The sequence below is a fragment of the Pan paniscus genome, chromosome 1, assembly GCF_029289425.2.
Source record: "Pan paniscus chromosome 1, NHGRI_mPanPan1-v2.0_pri, whole genome shotgun sequence".
NCBI classification, from domain to species: domain Eukaryota; kingdom Metazoa; phylum Chordata; class Mammalia; order Primates; family Hominidae; genus Pan; species Pan paniscus.
In genome coordinates this window covers 214,444,342-214,456,728 of record NC_073249.2, presented here as the reverse complement: position 1 = coordinate 214,456,728, position 12,387 = coordinate 214,444,342, and the positions used below count along the sequence as shown (strand labels likewise).

Below are 12,387 nucleotides of genomic sequence, written 5' to 3'. Positions count from 1 at the left end.
AGGCTTGTGACACTCCCATTCCCATTGTTTTAGAAACTTAAGGAATTAGTAATTTCCCCCAATGGTAGGAGGGGTTCGCTTTCAGGTTCCTCCACACTCACTAGTCACTGGATGGAACACTGGATAGAAAGGAAGGGCTAGTGGTGGCCCTGCTTCCTCACTCCTTCGGAGACGCTCATGCTGATGCAGCAGAAGCAGAACGCTGGCTTAATGGCCACTGAGTACAGAGCAGAATTGGAGTAAACTGAGGGCTCTTTCACCATTGCCAGAGCAGTGACTTTGGCCCTGGGAGAAGATGAGATTGCATGGGCTTGGCCTGAGAGTGATGCCTTTTCTCTGGGTTTGTCCTCTGGAAGTTTTCCCTGCAGATTCATGAAGATGAGCATCCGGACTGCCCCCAGACTCCTGGAGCTTGCGGGGCGGAACCTGCTGAGAGATCAAGCCTTGGCCGTCTCCACCCTGGAGGAGCTGCCCACAGAACTTTTCCCCCCACTGTTCATGGAGGCCTTCAGCAGGAGACGCTGTCAGACCCTGAAGCTGATGGTGCAGGCCTGGCCCTTCCGCCGCCTCCCTCTGAGGCCTCTGATAAAGATGCCTTGTCTGGAGGCCTTCAAAGCTGTGCTCGATGGGCTTGATGCACTGCTTACCCAAGGGGTTCGTCCCAGGTGAGGTGGCCCAGGTGGGCTGGTGGGGAGGGCCCAGGTGTCCAACAGAAGGAACAGCTGGGTCATGAGAAGTGAGGAGGCCCAAGTGGGGGATGGTGGTGGTGAGGAAGCTGAGAGGACTTGGCCATTCACCAGCTCCTCAGGGAAAGCACTGCTCACCACACAAGGTCCATGGAGGTAAGAGGAACCTCTCCTCTAATGGCACTGAAAGGCACCATGAAAAGTGAGAACTGGGCCGGGCACGGTGGCTCACAATGTAATCCCAGCACATTGCGAGGCTGAGGTCAAGAGTTGGAGGCCAGCCTGTCCAACATGGTAAACCCCAACTCTACTAAAAATACTAAAATTAGCTGGGCATTGTGGTGGGTTCCTGTAATCCCAGCACATTGGGAGGCTGAGGTCAAGAGTTGGAGGCTAGCCTGTCCAACATGGTAAACCCCAACTCTACTAAAAATACTAAAATTAGCTGCGCATGGTGGTGGGTTCCTGTAATCCCAGTTACTTGTGAGGTTGAGGCAGGAGAATCATTTGAACCCGGGAAGCAGAGGTTGCAGTGAGGTGACCTCACACCACTGCACTCCAGCCTGGGTGACAGAGGGAGACTTGGTCTCAAAAAAAAAGAATGTGGAAGTGGGCAGGATCCAAGGGGAAAACAGGGTGAAGAAAAGTCAGAGAGAGGGACAAGAAGCAGGGAGGGGAGGAGCTGCTATCCAGGATGTGGAGTTTAAGTTCAGAAATGAGTTCTGAAATTCTCAGTCTCACCTCTATTTTCCCACAGGAGGTGTAAACTTCAAGTGCTGGATTTACAGGATGTCTGTGAGAACTTCTGGATGGTTTGGTCTGAAGCTATGGCCCATGGGTGCTTCCTCAATGCCAAGAGGAACAAAAAACCAGTGCAGGACTGTCCAAGGATGAGAGGACGGCAGCCCTTGACTGTGTTCATAGAACTTTGGCTCAAGAACAGGACTCTGGATGAATACCTCACCTGCCTCCTTCTATGGGTCAAGCAGAGGAGAGATTTACTACACCTGTGCGGTAAGAAGCTGAAAATTTTGGGAATGCCCTTCCACAATATCAGAAGCATCCTGAAAATGGTGAACCTAGACTGTATCCAGGAGGTGGAAGTGAATTGCAAGTGGATACTGCCCATCCTGACACAGTTTACCCCATACCTGGGCCACATGAGGAATCTTCAGAAGCTCGTTCTCTCCCACATGGATGTCTCTCGCTACGTTTCCCCAGAGCAGAAGAAGGAGATTGTTACCCAGTTCACCACTCAGTTCCTCAAGCTGTGCTGCCTCCAAAAGCTTTATATGAACTCTGTTTCTTTCCTCGAAGGCCACCTGGACCAGCTGCTCAGGTGAGGGAGAGTGGTGAGCTTTCTCTGCAGACCACAGCAGAGCCTGTTACAGTAAACACTAGTGGGCATCTACTGTGAGCCAGCCTATGAGGATGAAACAGTGAAGGGGATACTAGAATGTCCATGCATTGTCCTGTTGGCGGCCCTGTCCTGAAATGGGTATCATGCAACCCTCCCAATAGAGGCAGAGGGATCAGCTAGGGGAGATGCTATAGAGAGGCTGCCATGCTAGGAAGCTAGCTACTGGAGGGTTCAGATCTAGTGAGGGTGCCTTTCTGGATTCTTCCTGAGGACGTGTGTCTAAGTTAAGATGAGGAAAATTGGCCAGGGGCGGTGGCTCATGCCTGTAATCCTAGCACTTTGGGAGTCTGAGGCAAGAGGATAGCTTGAGCCTAGGAGTTTAAGACCAGTCTGGGTAACATCCCAAGACCCCTGTCAGAAATGAATAAATAAAAGTAAAAACAAACAAGATAACTTTTTTTTTTCTGAGATGGATTTTAACTTTGATGGTCCAGGCTGGAGTGCAGTTGTGACATCTCAGCTCGCAGCAACTTCTGCCTCCCAGGTTCAAGCGATTCTCCTGCCTCAGCCTCCCGAGTACCTGGGATTACACGCGTGGGCCACCACACCTGGCTAATTTTTATATTTTAAGTAGAGACAGGGTTTCACCATGTTGGCCAGGTTATTCTCCAACTCCTGATTTCAAGTGATCCACCGACCTTGGACTCCCAAAGTGCTGGGATTATAGGCGAGAGCTACCATGCCCAGCCAACAAGATAATTTTTAAGAAGATGATGTGAAGTAGGGAAGTGAAGTGGGCACTGAAGAGGGGAATGCTCAGCAAACCTGCACATGTCAGAAAATCAGCTTTGTGCCCCACAGTTTGGTGAACATGAATGATCCCATCTCTAATTCCCTGTTGTAAAAGTTTCTTTTGAGCTCCAGGTAAATTAATTACCTAGGAAATGTATGATTCTGAAACAGAGGGTCAGGGAGCAGGCACAAAGAATGGTGAAAGTGATAGATGGTTTGCTGATGATACAGGCGTGTCAGGGACGCCTGCAGCCCGCCCACCCCAGCTGATGTTGCAGGATCCTGTCTGGGTTTGTCCTTTATGCCTGCATCTCCACTGGGCTCCTGTGGCCCAGGGATGTGGTTTTCTGCCTGACAGATGAGGAAAGGGAGCTTTAGGGATTCTGTGAACTTGATCCATTCCTATAAATGATGGTGAAATGAGTCAGCCTCAAATGGAATTATTTTTTCTCCTTTTTCTTTTTAGTAGAGTCTCGCTCTGTCACCCAGGCTGGAGTGTAGTGGCATGATCTCTGCTCACTGCAACCTACACCTCCTGGGTTCAAGCGATTCTCCTCCCTCAGCTTCCCAAGTAGCTGGAATTGCAGGCTCCCGCCACCACACCTGACTAATTTTTGGATTTTTAGTAGAGAGGAGGTTTTGCCATGTTCACCAGGCTGGTCTCAAACTCCTGATCTCAAGGAATCCACCAGTCTCAGCCTCCCAAAGTTCTGGGATTACAGGTGTGAGTTACTGGGCCGGGTCTAAAGTGGAATTGACCTCGGTGGCAAAGCTCTTCATCACGCATCATCCTAAGTGTTGACCATCAGGCCATCAGAATGATCCTGGACTTGGGCAAAATGGTCTCCATCCATTACCTTGAAGCCATTCCCCACCACCCTCCACTCACCCCTATGATTCCCGAGAATTAACTTCTTGCTCTCTCTCCCCAGCTGTCTGAAGACCTCGTTAAAGGTCCTCGCAATAACTAACTGTGTGCTTTTGGAATCAGACTTGAAGCATCTATCCCAGTGCCCGAGCATCAGTCAACTAAAGACCCTGGACCTGAGTGGCATCAGACTGACCAATTACAGTCTTGTGCCTCTCCAAATTCTCCTAGAAAAAGTTGCAGCCACCCTTGAGTACCTGAATTTAGATGACTGTGACATCATAGACTCCCAAGTCAATGCCATCCTGCCTGCCCTGAGCCGCTGCTTTGAGCTCAACACCTTCAGCTTCTGTGGAAATCCCATCTCCATGGCCACCCTGGAGAACCTGCTGAGCCACACAATCATACTCAAAAACTTATGCCTGGAGCTGTATCCTGCCCCGCGGGACAGTTATGGTGCTGATGGTACTCTCTGCTGGAGCAGATTTGCTCAAATTAGGGCTGAGCTGTTGAAGAGAGTGAGGGACTTCAGGCACCCCAAGAGGATCTTGTTCTGTACTGACAACTGCCCTGACCGTGACGACAGGTCATTTTATGACCTGGAGGCAGATCAATACTGCTGTTGAATCCCTGCCTATTTGGATGGATAAGTCAAACGCTTTCTTCTGGACACTTGGAAACTAAAACCTAGGTCTTAGGTACATCCTAAAGGGAGCACAGAACCCATCGTTTCACACATGGGCTCTGAAAGTGGGAAAGGAAAGGTGATCAAGCAGGGGCAGGACTTGGGGGAAATGTTGCCATGGATTTGATGGGACTTTGGGAACCTGTATCCTGTAGAGTTGAAAATGGGAATCTGAATGTCTAGAGTGGAATTCAGGCTTGAGAATACATGAGGGAGTTACTCTTGCATGGATGGTTGTAAAGAAACAATCAGAAATAAAGGAAAACTGAGCAGAATCTGTCTGGTGCCGTCTATTATTAAGTAACCTGTTTTCCAGTTTAAGCCTCAGGAATCTTCAGTTATTGATGGAAAAACAAAAGGCACTGACTGAGTTGTCCAATCAATAAGATGCAGCCCAAGAAAATCAAGGCATTTAAATGAAATTTGGTTATTGTAACCAGTTTCCTCCCATTCTTTTATTTGAGACAGAGTTTCACTCTTGTTGCCCAGGCTGGAGTTTAGAGTGCAATGGTGCCATCTCAGCTGACTGCAACCTCCACCTGGGGTTTAAATGATTCTCCTGCCTCAGCCTCCCAAGTAGCTGGGATTACAAGCATGCACCACCATGCCCAGCTAATTTGTGTATGTTTAGTAGAGACAGGGTTTCCTCACTATGTTGGCCAGGCTGGTCTCAAACTCCTGACTTTGGGTGATTCATGCAAGTAGGCCTACCAAAATGCTGGGATTACAGGTGTGAGCCACTGTGTCAGGCTTTTTTTTGTTTTTGTTTTTTAAAGGTCTCCTGTCACTCAGGCTACAGTGCAGTGGCACAATCATACCTCATTGCAGCCTCAATTTCCTGGGTTCAAGCGATCTTCCCACCTCAGCCTGCTGAGTAGCTAGGACTACAGCTGTGTGAGCCACCACACCTGGATACATTTTTTTAGTAGAGACAAGGCCTCGCTGTCTTCCCCAGGCTGATCTGGAACTCCTGAGCTTGTGATTCTCCTGCCTTGGCCTCCCAAAATGCAGGGAGTATAGGCGTGGACCACCACGCTTGGCTTGGCCTCCTCCAGTTCTTCACTTCTTTAGATGTCTGTTAACTCCTTGTTAGTTGCTGTGGCTGTTCAGTGGGTTAATACACACTAGGTGGACACCAAAGGCCTGGAACATTACTGGGCAAGAACAGTGAGCCAATCCACACGGAAAGCACCTTCTTCTCAGGGTCTTTCACCGCTAGCCAGATGCTGAGACCCTGCCCACTCCTTGTGAGTCTCCACATGCTTCCAGAAGCCTTAGTTGGTGGACGTCAGCTTCACTGCACAAGGAGCCACTCTCTTCCCGCTGCCCTGGAAGGGGATGTCCATATTGTGTATTGGCTGGAGACTCTGGGCAGCATCAACCCTTGCTTGTTCCCCTGATGACCAGCAGCCCTTCTTAAACTGGTTGTAGCCAGTAAAGACAGTCACATTCCCTTTAAGTAAAATACTACAACTATACAGGCATGTAACACTTTTTAAATATTTCCATCTGACATTTTAAAAGTTACATCTTTTTGGGGAGCTAGGTCAGATTGATGAGAGATTTTCTCATAACACCTCCCCTCTCTGTCTATCAAGGAAGAGACTAGTGCAGCGTGTTCTGGAATCTGACATCATCAAAGGGTGGATAACGATCAAGTGCCTGAGGGTGATGAGTGACCTTCCCTGTGCTGAGGAAGCCTGCATAATGGGCACCCAAGTGAAGGATCCTGCTGAGTACTCAGGGGCTGGTGTTGCTGTCAGGGATGTTAGCCAAGAGCCTCAGCTTCCTGTAAAATGAGGATGATGATGTCCAACAGCTTATAGGACCTTGGTAGGATCCAATGAGATGGTTCATGTTTAGGGCTTGGCATGGGGTCTGGCATACAGTAAGATCAATACATCTTGTTCTTTTTTCTCTTCTCAGCAGAAGTCCCAGCATTTTTCATCTTTCAATCTCACCTCCTTTTCCCGATAATAGAGAGGCAACAAGAACTCAGGGCATGTAATGGGGCTCAACTTCTACTCTCTGCCACAATTTCATCATGATTCCCCCAAAGAGCAGAGCCCCAGGAGCCAGCAGGGGGCAGGGTGGGCATTTCTGGACTGGATTCATTCATAATAAGATCAAAATTTCCAATCCGTAAGTCTCGGGAGCCATCTGCTGATAGATCAGACCAGATGGTATAATTGAGTGTTGCAAGGATTATATTTTATGGTGTTTTTAAAAATTTACTATTATGAGCCAGGTGCAGTGGCTCATGCCTGTAATTCCAGCACTTTGGGAGGCTGAGGCAGGTGGATCACCTGAGGTCGGGAGTTTGAGACCAGCCTGAGCAACATGAAGAAACCCCTTCTCTACTTAAAATACAAAAAATAGCCAGGTGTGGTGGCGCACGTCTGTAATTGCAGCTACTTGATAGGCTGAGGCGGGAGAATTCTTTGAACCTGGGAGGTGGAGGTTGCGGTGAGCTCAGACTAAGCCATTGCACTCCAGCCTGGGCAACAGTAGCAAAACTCCGTCTCAAAAAAAAAGATAAAATAAAATTTATTATTATGGCCGGGCATGGTGTCTCACACCTCTAATCCCAGCACTTTGGGAGGCCAAGGCAGCCTCGGGATTTTGAGACCAGCCTTGCCAACATGGTGAAACCCCGTCTCTACTAAAAATACACAAAATTTGCTGGGAGTGGTGGCATTCGCCTGTAATCCCAGGTATTCAGGAGGCTGAGGCAGGACAATCACTTGAACCCGGGAGGAGAAGGTTGCAATGAGACGAGATCGTGCCACTGCTCTCCAGCCTGGGCGACAGAGCATGAAAAAAAAATTTACTATAGTGTGAATACTATTAGAGTATAAATATTTGTGTTGTAATTTACGTATATGAAAGATTAGAACTTTTAAAGAATGCAACGTGATATTTTAAGAATGGTTAATGGCCAGGTGTGGTGGTTCATGCCTGTATTCCTGGCACTTTGGGAGGCCGAGGTGGGTAGATCACGAGGTCAGGAGTTCCAGACCAGCCTGTCCAACATGATGAAAACCTGTCTCTACGAAAAATACAAAAAATTAGCCTGGCGTGGTGACAGGTGCCTGTAATCCCAGATAGTCAGGAGGCTGAGGCAGGAGAATTGCTTGAACCTGGGAGGCAAAGGTTGCAGTGAGCCGAGAATGCACCACTGCACTCCAGCCTGGGTGAAAGAGGAAGACTCCGTCTCAAGGAGGGTGAGAAAAAGAATAGTTAACTTGGTTTGAAATGTCAAAACAAATGAGATTTTGAAAACTAATTTTAAAGACACTGAACAATAATCATTTCTTCTTTAAAATGTATTTAGAACAATACAATTTTAGCTTTGAAAGGAAACATTACAGTTTTTAAAAATCTTGAGTTTATTTCATTTTATTTTATTTTGAGACAAGGTCTCACTCTGTCGTCCAGATAGGAGTGCAGTGGCATGATCACGGCTCACTGCAGCCTTGACCTCCTAGGCTCAGGTGATCTCCCTGCCTCCGTCCCCCTGGTAGCTGGAACGACAGGCATGCACCATCATGCCTGGCTTATTTTTGTATTCTTAGTGAAGACCAGGTTTCACCATGTTGCCCAAACTGGTCTTGAAATTCTGGGCTCAAGCAATCCACCTGCCTCGGCCTCCTAAATTGCTGGGAGTGAGCCCTTATAGGCATGAGCCACCGCACCCAGCCTTGAGTTTATTTATTTATTTATTTTGGAGATGGAGTCTCACTCTTTCACCCAGGCTGGAGTGCAGTGGTACGATCTCAGTTCACTGCAACCTCTGCCTCCAGGGTTCGAGCAATTCTCCTGCGTCAGCCTCCAGAGTAGCTGGGATTACAGGCATGCACCACCACACCTGGATAATTTTTGTATTATAATTATTATTATTTTTTAGTAGAGACAGGGTTTGTCATTTTAGTCAGGCTGATCTCGAACCCCTGACCTCAGGTGATCCACCCGCCTCGGCTTCCCAAAATGCTACGACTATAGACGTGAGCCACCACGCCCAGCCTTTTTTCTTCTTTATAGCAGCTTTAGATTCACAGAAAAACTAAGCAGAAACTGCAGAGTTCTCATCTACCTTCTTCCCCCTTCAATACACAGCACCCCCACAGGATCAGCACCCACACCAGCACAGAGCATTCGTCACAACCAATGAGCCACAGGGACACATCATTATCACCCAATGTCCATAGTTCACATGAGGGATCATTGCTGGTTTTGTACATTCTATGGATTTTAACAAAGGGATAATGACATGTATCCACCATTAGAGCATCATGGAGAGTAGTTTTCTTTCCGTAAAAGTCCTCTGTCCTCTTCCCATTCATCCCATTGTACTCCCAACCCCTCACAACCACTGGGCTTTCTACTATCTCCATAGAAAAAGGCAAATGTCTGACAGGATGAATCTTTTCAGGTTGCCTTCTTTCACTTGTACAATAACATGCATTTAGGAATCTTTCATGTCTTTTTAAGGCTTCATAATAATTCACTGACTGGATGGATCAGTTTGCTTATCCAGTCACTGACCGAAGGGCAACTTGCTAGCTTCCAGGTTTTGGCGATTATGAATAAGCTGCTGTAAACATCCAGGTGTGCGTTTACTCATTTCATTAAATATCCAGGAGCATGATTACGGAATTGTAGGGGTATGGTATGTTTTACAATGATTTCTTCCTTCTTGACAATCTCACTTGTTCGATACTGCTGCTAAAGGTCAGGAACTTTGTCTCCATCATCCTGTGTTCCCACTGCTGAGCATGGAACGTGGCACTTGGTAGCAAATGCTGTTGACCACGTGATGCATGGAAACGTTTATCATTGGTATAGTCACTAAATTGCTACCTTGGCGACATCAACATTAGCTCACTACCAATAATATAAATAAATTGGATTATGGAAAAAATGGCCCTTGTGATACTGTGGATACTCCATGTGTATCATGAAAGTCCAGCAATTGACCAGGCACAGTGGCTCACATCTGTAATCCCAGCACTTTCAGAGACTAAGGTGGGTGGATCACTTCAGTCAGGAGTTCGAGACCAGTCTGGCCAACATGATGAAACCCTTTCTCTATTAAAGACACAAAAATTAACTAGGGGGTTGAGCCAAGATGGCCGAATAGGAACAGCTCCAGTCTACAGCTCCCAGCATGAACAGTGCAGAAGACGGGTGATTTCTGCATTTCCAACTGAGGTACCAGGTTCATCTCAATGGAGAGTGTCAGAAAGTGGGTGCAGGACAGTGGGTGCAGTGCACCGAGCGTGAGCCAAAGCAGGGCAAGGCATTGCCTCTCCTGGGAAGGGCAAGGGGTCAGGGAATTCCCTTTCTTAGTCAAAGAAAGCGGTGACAGACGGCACCTGGAAATTCGGGTCACTCCCACCCTAATACTGCACTTTTCCAATGGTCTTAGCAAATGGCACACCAGGAGATTTTATCCCATGCATGGCTCAGAGGGTCCTATGCCCATGGAGCCTCACTTATTGCTAGCACAGCAATCTGAGATCAAACTGCAAGGCAGCAGCAAGGCTGGGTGAGGGGCGCCTGCCATTGCCGAGGCTTGAGTAGGTAGACAAAGCAGCCAGGAGGCTGGAACTGGGTGGAGCCCACTGCAGCTCAAGGAGGCCTGCCTGCCTCTGTAGACTCCACTTCTGGGGGCGGGGCACTGCCAAACAAAAGGCAGCAGAATCCTCTGCAGACTTAAATGTCCCTGTCTGACAGCTTTGAAGAGAGTAGTGGTTCTCCCAGCATGCAGCTGGAGATCTGAGAATGGACAGACTGCCTCCTCAAGTGGGTCCCTGACCCCCGAGTAGCCTAACTGGGAGGCACACCCCAGTAGGGGCAGACTGACACCTCACATGGCCAGGTACTCCTCTGAGACAAAATTTCCAGAGGAACGATCAGGCAGCAATATTTGCTGTTCACCAATATTCGCTGTTCTGCAGCCTCTTCTGCTGATACCCAGGCAAACAGGTTCTGGAGTGGACCTCCAGCAAACTCCAACAGACCTGTAGCTGAGGGTCCTGACTGTTAGAAGGAAAACTAACAAGCAGAAAGGACATCCACACCAAAACCCCATCTGTACGTCAGCATCATCAAAGACCAAAGGTAGATAAAACCACAAAGATGGGGAAAAAACAGAGCAGAAAAATGGGAAACTCTAAAAATCAGAGTGCCTCTCCTCCTCCAAAGGAACGCAGCTCCTCACCAGCAATGGAACAAAGCTGGATGGAGAAGGACTTTGATGAGTTGAGAGAAGAAGGCTTCAGATGATCAAACTACTCTGAGCTAAAGGAGGAAGTTCGAACCCATGGCAAAGAAGTCAAAAACCTTGAAAAAAAAATTAGAAGAATGGCTAACTAAAATAACCAATGCAGAGAATTCCTTGAAGGACCTGATGGAGTTGAAAACCATGGCACGAGAACTATGTGACAAATGTACAAGCCTCAGTAGCTGATTCAATCAACTGGAAGAAAGGGTATTAGTGATGGAAGATCAAATGAATGAAATGAAGTGAGAAGAGAAGTTCAGAGAAAAAAGAATAAAAGGAAGTGAACAAAGCCTCCAAGAAATATGGGACTATGTGAAAAGACCAAATCTATATCTGACTGGTGTACCTGAAAGTGATGGGGAGAACGGAACCAAGCTGGAAAACACTCTTCAGGATATTATCCAGCAGAACTTTCCCAATCTAGCAAGGCAGGCCAACATTCAAATTCAGGAAATACACAGAATGCCACAAAGATACTCCTTGAGAAGAGCAACTCCAAGACACATAATTGTCAGATTCACCAAAGTTGAAATGAAGGAAAAAATGTTAAGGGCAGCCAGAGAGAAAGGTTGGGTTACCCACAAAGGGAAGCCCATCAGACTAACAGCGGATCTCTCGGCAGAAACTTTACAAGCCAGAAGAGAGTGGAGGCCAATATTCAACATTCTTAAAGAAAATAATTTTCAACCCATAATTTCATATCCAACCAAACTAAGCTTCATAAGTGAAGGAGAAATAAATTCCTTTACAGACAAGCAAATGCTGAGAGATTTTGTCACCACCAGGCCTGCCCTACAAGAGCTCCTGAAGGAAGCACTGAACATGGAAAGGAACAACTGGTACCAGCCACTTCAAAAACATGCCAAATTGTAAAGACCGTCGAGGCTAGGAAGAAACTGCATCAACTAACGAGCAAAATAACCAGCTAACATCATAATGACAGGATCAAATTCACACATAACAATATTAACCTAAAATGTAAATGGGCTAAATGCTCCAATTAAAAGACACAGACTGGCAAATTGGATAAAGAGTCAAGACCCATCAGTGTGCTGTATTCAGGAAACCAATCTGACGTGCAGAGACACACATAGGCTCAAAATAAAGGGATGGAGGAAGATCTACCAAGAAAATGGAAAACACAAAAAGGCAGGAGTTGCAATCCTAGTCTTGGATAAAACAGACTTTAAACCAACAAAGATCAAAAGAGACAAAGAAGGCCATTACATCATGGTAAAGGGATCAATTCAACAAGAAGAGCTAACTATCCTAAATATAGATGCACCCAGATTCATAAAGCAAGTCCTTAGAGACCTACAAAGAGACTTAGACTCCCACACAATAATAATGGGAGACTTCAACACCCCACTGTCAACATTAGACACATCAATGAGACAGAAAGTTAACAAGGATATACAAGAATTGAACTCAGCTCTGCACCAAGTGGACCTAATAGACATCTACAGAACTCACCATCCAAAATCAACAGAATATACATTCTTCTCAGCACCACACTGCACTTATTCCAAAAATTGACCACATAGTTGGAAGCAAAGCACTCCTCAGCAAATGTAAGAGAACAGAAATTATAACAAACTGTCTCTCAGGCCACAGTGCAATCAAACTAGAACTCAGGATTAAGAAACTCACTCAGTGTGTGATGTTCCCTTTCCTGTGTCCATGTGTTCTCATTGTTCAATTCCCAGCTAT

General features: G+C 46.8%; 1 protein-coding gene across 1 annotated transcript; it reads left to right on the top strand.

Annotated features, from left to right (window-relative positions):
• Window positions 1-372: 372 nt before the first annotated feature.
• Window positions 373-4,332, top strand: LOC117978450 (PRAME family member 11-like). The gene is made up of 3 exons (XM_055098127.2): window positions 373-665; window positions 1,444-2,025; window positions 3,771-4,332. The coding sequence occupies exons 1-3, from the start codon at window positions 373-375 to the stop codon at window positions 4,330-4,332; spliced, it is 1,437 nt and encodes a 478-aa protein (XP_054954102.2).
• Window positions 4,333-12,387: the final 8,055 nt, after the last annotated feature.

Excerpts from the sequence above, each read along its gene's own strand:
- LOC117978450 (XM_055098127.2), top strand. The coding sequence starts at position 373 with ATGAAGATGAGCATCCGGACTGCCCCCAGACTCCTGGAGCTTGCGGGG. Across the intron at positions 666-1,443 it reads ACCCAAGGGGTTCGTCCCAG|GAGGTGTAAACTTCAAGTGC; the intron begins GTGAGGTGGCCC and ends ATTTTCCCACAG. Across the intron at positions 2,026-3,770 it reads CACCTGGACCAGCTGCTCAG|CTGTCTGAAGACCTCGTTAA; the intron begins GTGAGGGAGAGT and ends CTCTCTCCCCAG.